Genomic DNA, 20,425 nt, shown 5'->3' on the forward strand with positions numbered 1-20,425 from the left:
CTATAGAGGACTACAAATCTCAGCAGTACTTTATACAGAAATGCTATTGTTATATAAAGTATTGCTGGGATGTGTAGTCCTCTATAGCCTGTGGCATTCTGCATTGCTGTAAATATTAGGGTTGCACCGATATATCAGCCGCCAAAAGATATCGGCCAGAAATGGCACTTTTGGCTAAATGCCAAAAGTAAAATTTTTCTGCTGATACAGCAGCGCACCCGTGCTTTCTTTCCTCCCCGCTGGGCGCAGCTCTGTGTCCCAGCGGGGAGGAGAGAAAGTGACAGCCAGGAGAGCGCTGCGTTTTTTTTTGGGGGGGGCCCAAAAAAATCTTGCACCAGGGCCCTTTGTTCCTTAGGTCCGCCACTGGTGTTGCCCCCCACCTCTTCCATATGCTGCTGTTAGGGCTGGGGGGGGGGGCCCAAGAAATTGTTTGCCCAGGGTCCAATCAGTATTAAAGACGGCCCTGCATAAACGCATGACTGAATAAAAGAAGCCTAACAGATTCCTCTGTCCACGTTAAACAGGAGCAGAAATGAACAAATGCTAGGGATATGTCTCCTTTTTGGTTGTTGAAGATTTACCTATATATCTTTTCTTGCAAAACCAGGGTCACCATGGTCAGTAAGGCCATGTTCACACCTCAGCGTACCAGGAACGCACATTGCATTCACGTACATGCGTGATAAACACCTTAAAGTATATAACATAGCAGATTCTGCTACAGTCATATCATGTGCGTTTTCCCTGGCATATTAACCGGTAATGACACCAATGAAACGTTGTTTTCGTGAACGCGTGTCAAAGCGAATGCATGACACGTTCACACAACGCGAAGGTATGAACAGGGACTTAGGGGAAATCTCTGTTATGGAGCCTCAGGGAAAAAAAACAACAGAGGTTTACATTTTTCTCTGTATTGTCGGGATCTGTCCCGGCTGCGGCGATCTCGTAATATAGCAGCTATAGCCCCTATATACGGAGCTTTGGGTCACGAGAGGATGTTAGTATATGTCCTCCCGTGACACTAAAGAGAACTATGGGATAAAAAGGTTACCCCATAGTTGTCTTTTAAAGCCCAACTCCAGACACAGGGTTAGAACCTCTGTCGGACGTAAATGCTGCCTGTATCTGTACTGAGGAGATTTTTGTGCTAGATTTTAAATAAAATCCGACAGAGATGCTAAGAATTTTTAACACTACTAGAATTTTTTTTCCATTGCTGCCCTGTGTGGAGAATTTTTCCTAATTTCTCATTCTGTCTGCCCCTCTAAGAATATAAAATGTAATAAAGGTTCTAACCCTTCCCCACTCCATCCAAAATGCAAAAACTATTTAGCTGGAGGTTGGCTTTAATGCAATGCCTGGACTGTGCATGTGAGTTTGAAGCAATCTCAGCAGATTAGTGCCAGTTAGTGCACGGTTTGAATGTGTGGATGATTTTTGTTTTATGATTAAGTAGACATATGTTTGTATTGCAACGTGCTCGCTGTGGGTGGCATGCTTGATATTAAATGCTCTCCAGTTCATTCCCATGGTATCAGCTGAGTTTTTTTTCTTCAAAAATCCAAAGAATTAACTTGCCTTCTGCTAATTAAACCATAAAACTTTTTACAAGGTAAAGAACTTTGACATTACCCATGTAGACATGATCTTTAAGCTATGAATAATCTAGATATGATAGAGTTGCTTAGAGTATATATAATGTTGCACACTTCCGGAAAACAGAAGACAAGGATAAGTCAGTGTGCCAAAGGGAGGAGACTCACAGACAATCCAAGTGGAGCCACACTTCTCCAACAATGAAATTCAGAATATTCTTGTTTCTTGCAATCTGGACTGATATCAACTCTGCACAGAGAGGTAAACCTATAAATGACAAGGAATCAGTGTGATTGGTTTTAAAGATTTCTTACTAGCTAAATGTGTTTTTCCTTTTCCTCCTAGGGTATTTTTGGCACCTTACAGACCTGCACTTAGAGCCCAACTACACAGTGACCTCTGACCCTGGTAAAGTTTGTCCATCTGCAGGTGATCAGCCTGTTAGAAATCCAGGGAAATGGGGGAATTATCTGTGTGACTCTCCTGGCATACTCATTAACTCCTCTATTCATGCGATGAAAACAATCCTACCTAATCCGGACTTCATACTATGGACTGGGTGAGTACAAGGTGTGCAGTTAACATTAGTCAAGCCTAGTCAGTGTTCTGTTTGTCTTCACTTCCAACATGCCAGAAAATTAATTTATTTTGCTAATAACATATTTTGGAAAAGTTTTATTTGAGCACAAGATTTCTTCACAGAAAAAAACTCTATATAGTTTGAGGCAAAAATAGGATGCTTTGGTCTCAAAGGTGGACAGGCATTTCTGGGATATTTGCAGTCTGCCTGTTTATGGTTAGCATAATACAATGCTTGCTAATATGAATATGCAGTATGACAGCTGACATTTTTCATATAGTGTAAATACACTCCTGTATATTTATTAATCCTTAGGCAAAATTGTAACCGGTAACATATGGTCGGGTTCCTATAAAATATACCAGCCCAGAATTCCATGCATACAGGTTGGTTTCCTGATGATTTAAGGGGCACAAACATGCAGGTTCCGATCCATGCTAGTAACAGCTGTTATGCCCTCCAGCATCAGGAAGGTGCTTCAAAAAGGGAAGTAGGATAACACCACTCTCCGTTAATTCCTCCCCCCTCATTCAGCAATGAAAGAAAAGGCTAAAGCAGCCTGTATTAACCTGTGTGCTACAAAACCCCGGGGTGCCTTGACATTTTTGCACAATGTCATGCTTTTTCATGGTGCAAATGGTCTGGCCACCAGCACCATGTAAACAAATAATGCAGATCCAGGGAGGGTGGTGGGATCCATTCAGAAAAGAACGGAAGTTTGCCTCCATCCAGGCCTGACCAGTCTTCTGTCCTCTGCTATGTTGCCACAGTTGCAGCTCCTGATGTCATGGTAGGACTCTGATGTGAAGGGGGGACTGAGGACTCTATTGTGAGGGGAACTCTGATGTGGAAGGGGGGGACTCTGATGTGAAGGAGTGCTTCTTCTGTCAAAAGTGCTCCTGATGTGAAGAGGGATTTAAAATGAGGGGGCTATGACGTGAATAGAGGCTCCTAGTTTGAGAATGGAGAACTCTAGTGTGAAAGGAGTGGCCTTCTGATGTAAAGGGGGCTTCTGATGTCGGGAATCCCTATGTGAAAGAGGGGGCTGTAATGTGAAATGGAAGGCTCATTATTTAAAAGTGGAGATCACTTTTTTTGTGTGGGGTCTGCTCTTAAAATCTTTAGTTTGACCTCTATCTGGGATAAGGGTCTGGTATGGATTTTGGAGGGGCCACACATCATTTTCTACATCTTAACGTTTACATTTTAGACTCGGTTGCCTTAAGATTTTGTGTACTTTTAAAGGGTGCCATGGCTGAATAAAGGTTGAGAACCGCTGGGCTACAGAATAGATCCAAGAGATCAAATTATTTAATCTGTTTAGTGCCAAGTCTCTTCTTTAAAGACCTCTTTAAGGGTTAAATGTGAGGGAGAAAAGTTCTCCTACCACTCCACAGGGTATATCACAGCCCAGTCCCAGTATTCCCTAAAATCCAATAGTCCAGTTAAGATTCTTTATTAAGCTGGCCATACTCCTATAGATTTTCTATGGTCAGATGGAAAAAGTGCAACAGATTCCTCCTCCATCTACACTAAACTGTGTGGATGGAGGAATCTCCCACTGGGCCAAGCTTCAGTATCTTGCTAGTCGGCCCCGCTGGCTCTCAAAACGCCTGAACAACGCCTGCATCCAATCAGATTGTTCATGTATTTTGACAGCTTTTGATAGGCGTATGGACAGCTTTAGAGTCAGTCATTGTTGATTTGAAAACTTGACAGTGCTAATGCAGCAGAGCAAATGTAACACTTCGCCTGGTTTGTGAATAAACAGGGGAATTGTGCAGGAGAGGTAAAGACAAAAGTTTTCTTAAATACTTTTTTTTTTTTTTACCTTTTTCAATAATTTGATGAATTCAGCTTGCTTTTAAGAAAATATACGATTGACCAGTGTGTGTGTGTGTGTGTGTGTGTGTGTGTTTATGGACGTCTGAACAGCTAAGGGGTCCAATGGTGGCCATTCACTGTTAGAATGTCGGCCAAATTATAGTAATCAGATGAAATGCTGACAGTGTCGGGCACCAGCTGTCAGAATGCAATAGCCCAGTGGGGAAGATCCAACACTCATGTTGTTTGGCATGAATGGAGGAATCTGTTAAGGTGCCCATAGACTTTACAACCCTCGCAAGACTTTTGTCTTGCGAGGGTTGTAAAGTACTTAAAAAAATATACGATCTGCCCATCTTGGAGCCCCAGCCCCTCAGGGGGGCGGGCTTGCGATGACTGCAATGAGGGGCGGGCTTCCGTTTTCCGATTCCCGGCGGGTTTTCTAGCCTGCTTGTTCGACTGAAGACGTGCGACCGACAGTAGAAACGGTCGCACGCCTTCCCTACACTCCACTCGATTCTCGTACAATCGCGGGATTTCCCACGATTCTCGTTCGAGAATCGTGCAGTGTATGGGCACCTTTAGACTTCTTTTATTTAGTCTGCAGGCTGAATGAAAGAAATCTATTATTGTATCTCTATCTATTGTATTTCTATAATATATTATTGTAAATCTATTTGGGTTGGCTATTTTTACCCAACCCAAAAGGAATTTAAGCCCTGCTTCTGGGATACTGATTGTGGTAATAATGTGCCTGTTAACATCATTATTGTGCCTTAGAAAGGTGACCCACATCTTTTACAGCCCCCTTTCCTTTTGATGCACCCATCCAGTGCTAGTCTGGTTTCAGCGTTGCATTGACCCCACACATATAGGGGGAAATTTATCAAAACTGGAGCAGAAGAATCTGGAGCAGTTGCCTATGGCAACCAATCAGTTTCTCTCTTCAGTTCAGTTAATGTTTGAAAATGAAACACAGAAGCTGATTGGCTGCCATGCACATCTGCTCCAGTTTTGATAAATTCCCCTCATAGGCTTTCCAGGCATCGCACTAGCAACCTGTATACCTGATGTGCCAAATAATATCTGCCGGGGTGGCGGGCATCTATTTTGTAATTAATATATTTTTTAAAAGACAGAGCTATTCAATGTGTGTCCAGTGGTTGTGTCTTTGTAAAGAATTCATGAACAACTGGAAGGTACAGAGCAGTGGTGCATGCTGGGAGAAGAGATAAATGTTCAGTGTGGCTGATGTAACAGCCTCTTCCCTCCCCCAGGGCCTTCCTGGGGGCAGGATGCCTGCTGCAGAGAAATTTGAACTGGCTAGGCCTACCCTGTTTCCCCAAAAATAAGACCTACCCCGAAAATAAGACCTAGTACTATTTTTGGGAATTGCTAAAATAGAAGACCTACCCCGAAAATAAGACCTAGTTGTGACCATTCCCGGGGCCGGTGGTGGCATAAGGGGATAAGGGGGAACTTAAAGAGCCGCGGGAGAGGCAGGAGAGAATCAGCGGTGCCAACGAAGCCAGCGCTAGAGGAAGCGAGGCGGCACCAGAGGAAGCAGAGCCGCATAAGCCGATGTTTCCTCCATAGCGCCGGCTCCTGTCACAGGCGGAGTGATACCAAATGCACGCCGCCTGTGGGCAATCGATAGTGAATGTGCACTTCGCTCATTCTGGCCAGCGATTGGTTAGCAAATTGCTCTTGGAAAGGTACGGCACCCCTGATTGCCCTGATAACCATATTTTTGTACATGAATACATGTAGACTTTTCTACATGAATAAGTGTGGATTGTTGTACATTAAAAAAGAAAAAAAATAGGACCTACCCCGAAAATAAGACCTAGTGTGTTTTTTTTTTAGCCAAAAAAAATATAAGACAGTGTCTTATTTTTGGGGAAACACGGTAAGCCTGGGGACTGGTCTGGCGCTGACACTGGGGCCCGAGCCTGGAGGCCCAGTGGTCAGCCACTCATGCTGGAGCTGGACATAGATGAGGACTTCTAAAGTGCTGCTTGCCAGATGTTCTCTACACAGATTGCCGGTACGGCTTAAAGGTCCAAGTCTGTGATGGCAGCAGTTACTATGCTCTATTTCTAAGAAAAGGAGCCTACCTCATCCTGGATGCACCTGACCCTCTCCCTCTCTCCCTGGAGTTCGGCATTAAAAGAGATTCTGCTTGATCTACTGTCTGGACTTCACTTTGTCGGTAACCACTGGAGGTGGTAAGTGCTTTTGGGGCAGCCATGTGTTTTAGAAATCCCTAGACAGGCTAAAGGAGGACCCGATCATCCAGCGGCTCCTTCGGGGGAGAGCGCTACATAAACAAACCACAAAAGACTCCAGTGTGTGTTGTCAGTGATGTAGAATAATCCAGACCACTGTCTTGTGCTGTGATAGAATAATCCATTTTTATTAAACATATACAGTATGCATGGCACTTTATTCTGAAGTGAAAAAGTTTAACACTTTCCTCTGTTTTTATATTTAAAGCGGAACTGCAGGCAAATAAATTCTCAACCCTTGCAATGGGGCTTCTCCTGCAAAGGGTTAAGTGCTCATTTTGTCTAGGGAACTAAAATAACAAAGTTATACTCACCCGAACTGTGATCCCGGCGCCCCCTTAAACTGGTGCCTTCAGTCTCGCTCCCCCTCTGCTCTAGTTCCTGTGAGTTATCACGTTCTATGCAGTGTATTGAATGTGAGGACGCCGAGGCATATACCATTGCTGGAGTGGAGGAGGGGACGGGCTGCAGGGACTGCTGTAGGAGCCAGCTGGGATCGTGGTTCAGGTGAATATAAGTTTTTATTATTTTAGCTTCCTAGGAAAAACAAGCACTTAACCCTTGTAGTGCGTATATAGCCCCACTGCAAGGGTTAAGAATTGACTTGCCCGGAGTTGTTCTTTATATTATCTTGGTCATTTATGGAAGTTGATTAACATTTTACATGCCCCTAATAGACAGAAGACACTCATTCTTTATCCATAACAAGCTCCGAGAGTCTCTCTTACTTGTTCCCCCAAAACAAACTATACTTCACACATTCTTGTTTATTAACTCTAGTTACATAGTTGGTAAGGTTGAATAAGGACACCGGTCCATCTAGCTCAACGTGTGTTTGTGTGTTTGTGTTTGTGGCTCTTTGTAGTTCCCATATCCTTGAATATTTAGTGAACTAAGAAACTCTTCTAGAAGTTTCTTGAATTTATCAATGCTATCAGCAGATACTACTCTCTACTGTGGAAAAGAATTCCAAATTTTTACTATCACAGTGAAAGAAATCCCTTACGTAGTCTATGAATAAACCGCCTCTCTTCTAACCTCTTGCTGCTGTGCCCTCGTGTCATCAATACAGTTCTTGGTGTGAACATCTTATTCTGGATAATGTGGTCCCCATTAATGATTTTGATAATTGCAATTAGGTCCCCTCTTAAGTGCCTCTTTTCTAAGGAGAATAAGTTTAATTTCCGAAGCGATCTTTAAAACTCAGGCCTTCTATCCATCTTATAAATTTTGTAGCCCTTCTCCAAACTCTCTTATTTTCGTAGATGTCTTTCCTGAGGATTGGTGACCAAAACTGAACCGTATACTCAAGGTGTGGCCGAACTAGTGATTTATAAAGTGGTAAAGTTATGTTTTTATCCCTCACTAAAATCCTTCTTTTAATGCAGGATAGTATCTTGTTTTGCTGGCTGCTGCTTGGCATTGTATACTACTGATGAATTTATGATCTATGAGAACCCCCAGGTCTTTCTCCATGTCTGACTTCCCCAGTGGAGCACCCCCTAGGTAGCAGTTTGCACACACGTTCTTTGCTCCCGTGTGCATAACCTTGCATATTTCAATATTAAATCGCATTTGCCATCTTGCAGCCCAGGCCTCAATTTTATATAGGCCTTGTTGAAGTGAATGTATGTCTTCTTGAGAATTGACTGCCCTACACAGTTTAGTATTATCCGCAAACTCAGAGACTGAACTATTTATTCCATTCTCCATATCATTCAAGAATAAGATAAACTGAATCAGACCCAAGACCAAACCCTGGGGCACCCCACTCCCAACTTTTGCCTAGTTAGAAAATGAATAATTTATTACCACCCTCTGGATCCGATCGCGCAGACAATTTCCCACCCATGTATATATAATTTCATTCAAACCGATAGACCTTAGTTTGTGAATTAAACAACTGTGGGGTACTGTATCAAATGCTTTAGCAAAGTCAAGATACACCACGTCTACTGGTATTCCTCTGTCTAAATATTACTGACTTCCTCATAGAATGTTAATAGATTGGTCTGATAAGAACGGACTTTCATGAATTTATGTTGGTTGCTACTTATTATACCATTTTCATGGGCAAATTCCTGCATATAGTCCCTTATTATTCCTTCAAATATTTTACATACTATCAATGTTAAGCTGACTCGCCTATTGTTACAAGCTGTACTTCGTTTCCTTTATGTATATTGGTACCACATTCGCTTTGCACCAATCCGCAGGTTTCATAACTGAGATTAGAGTGTCCATAAAACATGTACAATGCTTTGGCTATGACCTGGCTAAGTTCCTTCAGTACTGGAAGATGTAACCCATCAGGTCCTGGGGATTCATTTACATTTTTGTAGACTCTTTCTACTCTGACCTCTGACAGCCAATGAGATACGTTAAATGTCTTATTATTTGAATTGATGCCTTGTTTATTAACCCCGTCTCCTGTAAAGATAGAAGCAAAGAATGTGTTTAACACATCAGTTTTTTCCCTGTAACTGGTAGCCAACTTCCCCCTTTCATCTGTTATGGGACCTACATGTTCTGTTATTACCCTCTTAGTATTTATATATTTAAAGCATTTCTTGGCTTCTTTTGCCTTCTGTTGCTATGTGTTCCTCATATTCTATTTTTGCCCCCTTTTGTATCTTTTGTTAAATTTTTTGTAGTACTGGAATGCCGATGGTGACCTCTCTCTTATATTTTTGAAGGCCTTTTCCTTTTATATATTGCTTTAATTTGCTAATTAACCACACTGGTTTACTTTTTGATGTTTTGACTTAGTTGGTATGGTATGGTATGCACTGGTGAATGTTATTTAAAATTTCCCTGGAACATTCCCACTTGTCCTCAGTGTTCATATTTGGGAAGATTTGGTCCCAATTTCTGCCACATATCTCAGTTTATTAAAGTTAGCCTTTTTAAAATGAATTGTTCTTGTCATACCAACTTGTCTGCTTCCTGCAGTTTATTGTGAATGTTATCAATCTATGATCACTGTTCCCTAGGATATCCCCAATTTCTACATCTCTAATCAGCTCTGTGTTGCTTGTAATTAATAAATCCAACCAAGTATTTTTTCTAGTTGGGGTTTCCACCATTTGTCCCATAAAATTGTCTCAGGAGTATATTCAAAAAGTAATGGCCCTTACTTGAGTGTGCGGTTTTATTTGCCCGGTTTTATTTGCCCAATCAGTATCCCTGCTATTTCTATCTGTGACAATAATTGAGTCTCTTCCTCCTATATTATGTTCAGGGGCCTGTAGCATATTCCCACCAGTAATTTTATCTTTTTTTTTCCATTCATTTTCATCTCTTACCATAAGGATTCAGCACTGTCCACAATCTCAGAGTGCATACCCCTCCCCCCTTCTTACTTCCCTATCCCTGCAAAGTAATGAATATCCCCCGATATTTGCAGCTCAATCATGTGAGCCATCCAGCCAGGTTTCCGATATCCCCACAAAATCATACTGCTCCTTGAGTAGTAAAAGTTCCAATTCCTCCATTTTGTTCACCAGACCATACCCACCAGGCCTGTAGCTGAAACCATGTTCAGAATTCCCCAACAGGTAGCTGAGTTTACATGGTAATTACTATAGAAAGTACAACTGGGTAGGACTTCAAAAATCAGTGCCAAGAGGGTGGTGGTTTTTGGTGTGTCATATTCTTCTCATAAGCAGCATACAATTTTTATAGCATTGAAAAAAAGTATGTGGTGCTTGTGTTCCTGCTACCCAATGAGCATTTGTCAGCACTTGGTGCAGTAACAATGCATTTACTCAACTGGCAATAATACAATTTAGTGTTCGCTTCAAACTATTCCCCATGCAACATCACCTGTATGTATTTACACTGTATTCCCATTCCTATAGATTACTCTCTGTTAACAAGACAGTGCCTCTGACCCAGGATCTAACACAAATCAGCACTGGGATTGTTATAGCACATCTGTATCCATCTCCTGTGCATGCAAGACAAGTGTATGTGCCATCATGGTCTACAATCTCAGTACAAATTAGTAAACTAAACATGAGATTGTAGTGCAGCGCGGAAGTGAGCTTGAAGCAGTGCCTACTTTACAACACACACAGGGACCATGTGGAATAAACGTAGCCACCCTCCAGAAGTAAGGACAGTGTCAGCACCAGTTCAGAGATTATTCGAGGATCTACAGCTGAGTGATACACAAATAAGATACATTATGTTAATAGGGCACTTGAATACATTTTTAAGATTTCACTCCTGAGTTTAGTGTCACTTTAAAAATTTCGGCCAAATATGTGCTAAACCTCTGTGAACAGGAGTATAAAAAGAGCAAAAAGAATAATTTAAGCTGAGGTTCCAAGATGAGAAAGTCACTTATGATAAAAAAAAGGGTTCGACAATGTATGACATGTTACATGTGGTCCGGCAACACTATAAGAACAGACAGGGATGGTCCACAACTAAATGCAAGATTCTGTTTGTAATGCACTAGGTGTTTCCACTCTGTAAATAAAAGGGACCTGATATGTTACTAGAATATAATAAATATATTTTTGTGCTGGATTCTAGGGATGACACTCCCCATGTACCCAATGAACAACTTGGTGAGAAGGCTGTCCTGGACATCGTCGAATGGCTGACAGGTCTAATCATTGAAGTGTTTCCAAGTAAGTAGTAAAATAAATCATGTACAATAAAAACTGTTATCACTGTTGCCTTCAAGTTAGAACTATGATCTCTTTTATCTAATATTCTCTAGAAGGTGTGCTTGGTCATTTTAAGTTTGTCCAGTGAGAACAATAAAGATTTTTCTGAACTAAAGCTGCCCAAAGAGGTTAGATGACCTTGCAGACATGATCTATCTTCTTTAACCAGTTGACATCCGCGGTGTTAAACCCCCTTCCCATCCAGGCCATTTTTCAGTATTCAGCGCTGCGGTACTTTAACTGACATTTATTCCGTCATGCAGCGCTGTACTGAAATGAATTTTATACCCTTTTTTGGGGACACATAGAGCTTTCTTTTGGTGGTATTTAATCACCACTGGGGTTTTTATTTTTTAATATATTAAGGAAAAATTACAGAATTTAAAAAAAAAAAAAACAGTTTCCCCTATATTAAATTCTAAAACATTTATAATTACCCAATTTTTTGGTAAAATGTAAAAGACGGGGTCACGTCGGGTAAAGAGACACCAAACATGTCAAGCCTTAAAATTGCGCGCGAAACCTAAAAAAAACTACATTACCCAAAATTGGCCATAGGCGACGCATAAAAAGCTTTTACCGCTCATCAGTTTAGTGTTATCCGTGATTGATGGCCCTAAAATGATTGCTCTCACTGCGACGTTCGCGACGATACCTAACATGTGTAGCGCAATTGTCATTTTCGCGCGCTGGCGCATGCGACGCGTATTTACGTTTATGTGCGTAAACGAAGGGGGGGGGACTTAAACATTGGGGGGGGGTTTACTTTTTTTATTTGTGACTTTTATTTTTTTAACTTTTTGTTTATATAGATTTTTTTTTTTCCACTTATTGTTATTGCTATTTCATAGGGGGATACCATCCCCCTATATAATAGCACAGGTACACTGACAGGTCCTCTTTATGGAGACGTTAGTTACTAGATTAAGGCAGCTCAATGCACCTGGTGTGAAGAGGCCCTAAGGGGTGTAAAGCTGGCCATACACCTATAGATTCTGTTGATTTTCTATGGTCAGATGGAAAAAGTGCAACAGATTCCTCCATCTGTAGTAACCCCGCTGGCTCTCAAAATACCTGAACAATCTGATTGGATGCAGGCATTGTTCAGGTATTTTGAGAGCCAGCGGGGCCGACTAGCAAGATACTGAAGCTTGGCACAGTGGGAGATTTCCATCCACACAGTTTAGCGTAGATGGAGGAATCTGTTGCACTTTTTCCATCTGACCATAGAAAATCTGCAGATAAATCTATAGGTGTATGGCTTGTCCGGTGTTCACTGTCAAATGACAGAAATCAGTTTGTAGTCAGTGGTTATTATGACTCCCAGCCCCTTTCATGTGATTATAGTTGGCAGTGTGCCTTGCAACAGCTAGTATACAGTATATATGAACATAGACACTTGCTTATGGGTGCATGTATGGGTAAATTTGCACACCTGTAAACACATGGTCATACATTTTATAGTGAACTGTACTGTGTTCCTACTGCTGCTAATATTTAACTTCTGTAGCTATAACTTCCTAGGGAGCTGCAGGATATGTGGGTCCCTCTGCTGCTTCCAGTGGTGACCTGCCCATAGCTGGATCCGACAACTGACAAACAAATCAGTAGTTTTACAAATAAGCTTCAATTGGGCCAGGACAATCCCTGCAACAGGACGTTTACCTTAAGCAGTTACAGCAATAATAGGGTTAACTAGATGTCAAGCACACGTACCAGTTATACAGGCTGCCAGCGGTAGTGCCCTGAAGCTCTTGTTGGAGCGCTTACGTTCTAAGAGAAATGCTCCCAAAGCATGCTGGGCAGCCTGTGCCTGTATCTGGTGTCTACAGGGGTCCCCTGGCTCAGCACAGCAGCACTCTCTTCAGTCTGGTTCAGAGCACAGTCTCCTCAGGATTGCACACAGCAAGCACAACAATACTCTCCAGGCTCCCAGCAGTCTTCTCCCAACAGCCGAGCAGTCTCTCCACACCGTACTGCGCTCCCCGGCAGAAGGTCTGTTGCGCTTGGGTCCCAGTGTTCTTTCCTTCCCTCAAAACCACACTTTCCTTTACTCCATGCTTGCTCACACTTTTTTTTTTACTCTGCTCTTTCTTTGTCTGAGCTTCCTGTGGGAATGATGGGCCGGGGTAAAGTCAGGCTACCACAGTGGCCATTTAAAGTCCTCCTCTCTCTCAGCACTTTGTCTCCCTGACCCACTGTCCAGTCCAGCAGTGGGAAACACAAGGGTAAGCTGAGGTGGAGCCAAGAATGCTTGGGCTGTATGGATCCTGCCTTTTAAAGGTGCTGCCTGCCAGGGCTAAACACTCCTGCCACTGAAAGTCTTTATTCCCCACATTGTACCTAAACTAGGTGAACATTGACATACAACCTGATAACAATTATGTTATGTTTTGGATAAAGGAAGTTTCCACCATGGTTTGTCCGGAGATGGGCTGGGGGTATCATTCACTGGTACGGTGATTGGGTATACTTGCGCAATATGGAGCCTACGTACTGTGGTGGTGATCCATACGTTTATCTCTTGAGAGCATGAATCTGTTGCTTGACTCTTTGCTCCAGAGACTCTTGAAGGACTTCAGTTCTCTTCAATTCTGCAATTTGCGTTCTCAAATCTTCCAGACCTCCCTCCAAATTTTGACAAGGTCTGTGTCTGAGGGGATTGTCTTCCCATAGGCATATGCTTCACTGAATACTCTTTGCATACCCCACATCAAACTCGTTCTTGGATAACCTATCCTGCCCTCTTAGAAGCTAGGTCTGAGTCTGCTCTTCCATTATGGCAGTACTGTATTGAAGTATCTGCTGGAAAAAGGCGTTCCACAGGTATTTCATCTTCTGCTCCTTCTACTGAAAAGGAGGTTGCTGGGCTCACTTGCGCATGCGACATTTGAGCCCACGAAGTCAGTGGTGTTGTGGACACTGACTGGAACTCTTCCCTGGGCCTTCTTCTCTTGGACCAAATGTTAGTACATCGGTGGCAGTATGGGGTGCACACCTTCTAAAGAAGAGTCAGACTAGTATAGCTTGACTCCTACTTCCTGACACAGTTAACATTCTGCCAAAAGGGCCAGAAGGTTCCTGGATGAGCCCACTCATGTAGCTCAAACTCTCTAGGCAGCTGCTGGATAGATGGTTCCTTCTGCCACACACAGTGGTGAACTTTAGGTGGACCTGACAACACACTGAAACACCAGTAGAGTTACAAAAAGGCTTTATTTTCGTCACGACAAGGGGAAGTTTGGTTTAAATAGTTACAACATTAGCAGGGTTACCTCAATATCTAGAACAGGAACAAACAACGTTAAAGCAAAGTACATGACTCTTGTTCCTTCTTATCGCCTGTGAAATGCCTTGCACTGGACAGATAAAAGCAGAACAACCCAGCTGACAACAATGTACTATAACAGAAAATAACTCTAAAGAGAACACCATAAGATGTAATTAACAATATGACCTGTCCAATGTTTTTAGGACCTATCTACACTACAGGCCCGTAGAAAAACAATTATACAGTCTGCCAATGGTTGGGCTCTTAAACTTTTGTTGGGAGTGCTGATTCTCAAATTGAAAGTATTTGTAATCCACAAGGAAACACTCCCAAAGCATCCTGATGATTTTCCTGTTGCCAGCAAAGTTCAGTAACAGCAAGCAAGCTTAAAACAAGTACAGGTGGGCAAAAGGCTTCCCACCCCTGCTGTTGTGTACATGTCCTTTGGGGTAGAAAATTGTTCCAAGGAGGCCAAACGAGAGGTCAAATGCTCTCTGAGCTCCCCTCAAAAAGCCTGCACCGGTATCTGCCATCTGCTGGGGTCCTTTGGCTCATCACAGAGCACTCGTTTCAGCCTGGCTCACAGCACAGTCTCTCCTTCTAGCATACAGCAATACTCTATGGGCTCCTGGCAGTTCTCTCCTTGTAGCTTGGCAGCCTCTCTGTAGGTTGCATCTCTCCTTGGCAGCATTCAGCTCGGGTTCTTTGTTCTGTCCCCCTGATGCACTTCCCCTATTACTCTGTGCCTGCTCATGGCTCTTTTTTCCACTCGTCCCTCTCTCCCCAAACTTCCTAAGGGTCTGGTGGGACTAAGTCCAGACATTGCTGTGGCCAATCAAAGTTGTCTTCTCTCAGCACTTTGTCTCTCTTCCAACCTGTCACAGCCAAGAATGTCTGAGCTCTGCTGCTCTTGCCCTTTAAAGGGGCTGCCAGTCAGGACTACACTACCCTGTTTTCCTGCCAAGGCCCACTGCAAAATCACTGTGTAAATTCTGAGTTGTTTCAGACTTCTGAGTCAGAAATTTCATCGGCATGGTGACCCGCCCCACAAACCAAATTAAATTAGTCTGGCCGGTTGATTGGCTGCTCATGCACGCAGCACTACATCATGGGGAGAAAGGGGGAAGAATAATTTGCCCAACCCCTATACCAAGAAGTACAACGTATTTCACAGGGTTCCAGGGGAGGAAGAAGGAGTCAACTCATCTCTCCCATTCATTTCTATGGACATTGTATACACACCTGTGTACTGGAGCTCAGCCGCTGAAAAGAATATGCTACTTACTTGCAGGGTGCATTGTATAAGTGTGCTAGGGTGCCATTCAAAATGAATGGCCCTGCAACAGACTGCAGTACATTCACTGCTGTAACATCCAATAAAATGTGTGTTTGTTTTACTGCGCGTTACCACAACGCTAAGGTGTGAATAGGATCTTGGTATATCAGAGAGACCTCCCAGTATATATATTACCACCTATTTTTTGCAGATGCTGATTTTTCAGTAAGGCAAACCATTCGGTAGTGATAGTGATTAATAGATAGGAAATGTCTCTCAATATGTTTAATAGCATTAGGCTAGGTGCAGATCGTTAACTGAATAAGTTAAATAACTTCTTTTAAGAAGTGATTTAGCAGGTGCAATGCAAAGGTGACTATAGCATGAATAAGAGATATTCAACAATTTATTAAATAAAGATCATAAGATTTAAGATGTCAATCATTTCTCAGGCAAAATAGTTTTTCTTAATCACCGAGAGTAGCACCTGACTGAGGCTTGGCTGCCAAACCATGCGTTTACTATTGTCCCCGGGAAGAGACATGCTGACGGGAGTTAGTAAACCTACACTAGAGGGAATACAAAGTTCAAAAATTAAATAGCTTTGTTCCACAGTGATTGGATTTTTTTTTAACTCACTCTTCAAAGTAAGAGCAAAAGGTTTACAGACTAGCAACCTCATGCTAGACTCTACAGGCAAGGAAGCCTGCCTCGGTTACTCGTAACACTGGCTAACTTTTTACTAAACCTCTTTCTTCTTTCAGGCATTCACTGATGATAACAACATGTGGTCTGATTTATCTTGTGGCTTGTTGATTCACACTGTGTTTTCAAGGTTTCTTTTTTTCCTATCATATAATTACTTTTCCCCAATTTTGATTGGTCATTGTGATTCCATCAACCCCCTCCAAGCAGTCTGGGGGTTCAGGTATACACTACCTAGTAATGTTCCCACCTCTGAGATATCCTTTCTATCAATTTTTATATATTTTTTTTTCTCTCCACGAAAAATGTTTCAAGCCAAGTGATAGACAAAATGATTGCTCTGATACCACCCAGAGACTTGTTTACTCAGATGTTCCTTCAAATTCAAGATGATATAGGAGTTATACTCAGTTCTTGCAAAAAAGAATAATGATATTGTTCAAAAAGAGATGTTCTTGTTAAAGAAAACCATTCCGTTCCTGATGCTATCCTGTGTAAGAGAACCTCAGTATAGATGCTGTATGTAAGCTCCTTATTGTTCCCTCTATCTTGTCTCAGCTCTCTTTTGGATCTGTTGTAGTGCATTTAGCAGCCCATTCATATAATATAATATTATAAATATTTCCATCACAGTATGGATTTTATATGGTGTTTATACTCAATAGCATGACTCGGGTCCCTTCACTGGGTGCATAATATTATAGACACAATTAGAACCTTGTTTTATTTCACTAACTACTTTTCTACTTTTGCATTCTGCTTCTACCCAGCAACCAAAGTTTACGCTGCTTTAGGAAATCATGATTTCCACCCTAAAAATCAACTTCCAGTGCAGAATAATTCCATTTATTATTCGATATCAGGATTTTGGAGATCATGGCTAAAACCAGAATCAGTATCTACTTTTCAAAAAGGTAATAGAATGGCTAAGCAAATAAGAATTGTTGGCTGTGTTTATGAATGTGCATTGAGTCATTTTTCTTTAAAAAAAATATATATAGTATATCAACACAATCCTATTGTGCCTTTTCTCCCTAGGAGCATATTACAGCGAACAGGTGGTAAATCTGGGAGCTACAGGTCGTATAATCATCCTAAATACCAATTTGTATTATGATTCCAACAGTGTAACAGCCAATATGGAGGATCCTGGGGACCAGTTTGTTTGGTTAGAAAATCAATTAACTGATGCTTCCCAAAAAGGGGAAAAGGTAAAATTCTGATTGTTAAAGAATTAGTAAATTGCAAGACGATACAGCATTGGAGTCATATAAATGGTTGAACAACTACCCACCTTCCAGGCATTAGATGCCTCACCAGGGACAGCACTGATGCTTACTACACAGTGTTGTACCTACTTGTGGTGGACCATGTTGTACAAGACAGGACACCATTTTCCCAGCCTGAAATTATGCAGAGTATGCAGTTTAGAAGGTGGATGTATGGTACTACATGGAAGAATTTTATATATATATATATATAATTGTGTGTGTGCCATGGGACACTGATTGCAGACATAACAAGCACTCCTGGCTTGGGAAGTGCAGAGGGCACACATTATCCCTTCTAAGGGAGGCATACACCACAGATATATGTCAAGTCTGGTCTCTATACAAAACTAATTTCATAAAGCATCATAATCCATGGTTTATCAGGTGGTAGCATGTGGGTGCATAAAAATATGGGTACTTTTGTGAAACTGACCTTATGGGAGGGACAGGTGAGATATTGTTGCTTCACCCCTCTGTCTCACCCCCTTGGGCCTTTCTGATTGGGTGGGAGCTGACTAAGTAACACCCTCTAGAGGGCCCACAAAAAGCTGCTGCAGAAAGCAGTGACAGCTCTAATTTACCATCAAAAAGAGCCAATATCAGACTCCTTTTCTGCTTCATTGACTGGCCTCTGCTGTAACCCATATACTAACCCAGGACTTTGCTAATTGGCTTATTGTCTCTTTTATGTAACACCTTTTTCTATATATTTTTCTGCACGGTTTCCCTTATTAAAAATAACCTTTTAAAATCCTTAAGTTTATTTCTACACTCTAAATAAGAACTTAAAGAATCCCTGTCTCTGAAGAGTGCTACCATATTGTAAAACTTGTTATATTCCTGTCTGAAGGGACACTGGTCATCGCAGGCAGTGCTTAAGTTTTGAATTGTCACAGAATATGCTGGGAACGGTGAGTGTTTCCGTTAAAACAGACGGTGGCAGCTATTATGTGTATACAGGGTTAACTGTGGCGTTAACCAAATCCCAATGAAGATCGCTCTGTCTGCTGGCCTTAGATTGTTGTCCTCCCAAAATGTGGGAGGCTGAGAGTGGTATCGTCACATCTTGTTGGCAGCATGGTAGGATCGGAACTAGGTATACTTACATATTGGTGGCAGTGGGATTGGACCAGCTGTCACATCTATGTCTGCAACCAGCTCCATGTATAAAATGATTAGATCTAACAGAGCATTTTTCCTAGTTCGAACTTCCACCATTTGATCCATGCATTCGTCTTGTAATAAGCTCAAGAAACAGCAAACCTTAGTGAATGTGCCATGCTGACCCTAAACTTGTATACAACTTGCATAAACTGGTCAGATGAGTACACCTAATCAGACACTACATGTGTGATGTCCAAGGCTTGGAAAAATGTATATACTATATTTTGTGTGCATTTTGAAATTATTTTTAGAAAGGAATTATGGGTATTTTCAGAATAGACCACTACACACTCAAATTCTCTCATACATTGCAGGTGTATATAGTGGCACATGTACCCCCAGGATACTTTGAAAAGAAACGCGGAAAACCTTGGTTCAGGGAGACCTTTAACAAGCGCTATGTGGAGATCATCCAGAAACATCACCAAGTGATCCAAGGACAGTTCTTTGGACATCATCACACAGACTCTTTCAGAATGTTCTACAGCAACTCAGGTAATGTTTTTGATGAAATATATTTAACAAAATAAATGCAGCATAATTTAAAATCAATTAAGCAATCTGTAGGTGCGCGTCCTCATGGAACGCCAACATGCACCCTGTGTTGTCAGTTGCTGTACTTTGCAGTCCCTAAATACATCAAGAGCAGTTTCTCTACACACTGAGAGCATGTAAAGGGGATAATATAACATTCCTACAAATCTACTTCTCAATTCTGTGATTTTGGAACATCTGGAACAAATGTAAAGACTAGGCCTGGGCAATTTTATGCATCCGCTGAAAGAAAGCAAAACAGTTTGCTGTTATTAGTCCATTTTCTAATATGTGACTTATTGCTTCACTGTCATTCAAGGTGACCCCATAAGCACCATGTTTATTGCTCCTGGAGTATCTCCATGGAAGACCACATTACCAGGTGTGGAGAATGGAGCCAACAATCCTGGAATAAGAGTATTTGAATACGACCAGAAAACCCTTAAAATTGTGGTATGTATTAGGGATACATTTATTTTAGAGCTGAACTCTGGAAGTTTATATAACAAGCTTATATGCATGGCAATAACATAAAAATGTGTAGAAATGTGTGTACTCCAGCAGAAAACTGTCCAGATCCTTTGTGTCAGCCAATGGGAAGATGTGCTGAAAGACTGGACAACTAGAGTACTAAGCAGCACCCAGCAGTGGCAAAGTATTTGTGATCAAGCAAAGTTGCTTTTTACAGGCAGCCAAGTGGATGATCATAACCAGATTAAAAATGGCTTAGTGGTAGAAAGCACCATCTGGTTGCAGGGGAAAACAGGGCCGTTCCAGCGCTACCTTCCTGGCCTTATTAAAGTGGATCTTTATTGTGCCCACATCAGGTTTACTCAAAGTTGAATTAAAGCTGAACTTCAGGTGGGAAAAGAAATACCCTTACAGTGGGAACCCCCTTCACTGCAACAGTTTCATGTTCGTTTAGTCCAGGGGTGAGATAAAGAGGTTATTTTACTTACCCTTACCCTCAATCTGGCAGGCTCCAGCTCTCATCTTCTCTCTGATGCTCCAGGTTGTGGGCTGTCCTTCGATGTACTGACATACAATGCTGCTGATATCCTGCTATTAGCTCTGCATTGTATGTGAAGGAGGCAAGCATGTGACCGTGGCCGGGAGTGCCTTAGAGGGAAAGCTTTGTCGGGACCTATTGCACAGATGGAGGAAGCCTGGAGCAGGTAATAAGGTAAGTATTTCTCCTTATCCCTTTACCCCTAGACTTGACAAGCATTCAACC

At 41.9% G+C, this 20,425-nt stretch overlaps 1 protein-coding gene across 1 annotated transcript in view; it reads left to right on the top strand.

The window, feature by feature from the left end:
* The first annotated feature begins 1,799 nt into the window (after window positions 1-1,799).
* Window positions 1,800-20,425, top strand: part of SMPDL3B (sphingomyelin phosphodiesterase acid like 3B) — a 25,525-nt gene continuing 6,899 nt past the window's right edge. Inside the window, exons 1-7 of the mRNA XM_018566887.1 lie at window positions 1,800-1,860; window positions 1,945-2,158; window positions 10,834-10,931; window positions 16,993-17,136; window positions 17,261-17,433; window positions 18,972-19,152; window positions 19,511-19,644. Of these exons, the coding sequence (XP_018422389.1) occupies window positions 1,800-1,860; window positions 1,945-2,158; window positions 10,834-10,931; window positions 16,993-17,136; window positions 17,261-17,433; window positions 18,972-19,152; window positions 19,511-19,644 (1,005 nt within the window). The remainder of the gene's footprint in view (window positions 1,861-1,944; window positions 2,159-10,833; window positions 10,932-16,992; window positions 17,137-17,260; window positions 17,434-18,971; window positions 19,153-19,510; window positions 19,645-20,425) is intronic.

Source organism: Nanorana parkeri, unplaced genomic scaffold, assembly GCF_000935625.1.
Source record: "Nanorana parkeri isolate BGI_ZX_2015 unplaced genomic scaffold, ASM93562v1 scaffold986, whole genome shotgun sequence".
NCBI lineage: Eukaryota > Metazoa > Chordata > Amphibia > Anura > Dicroglossidae > Nanorana > Nanorana parkeri.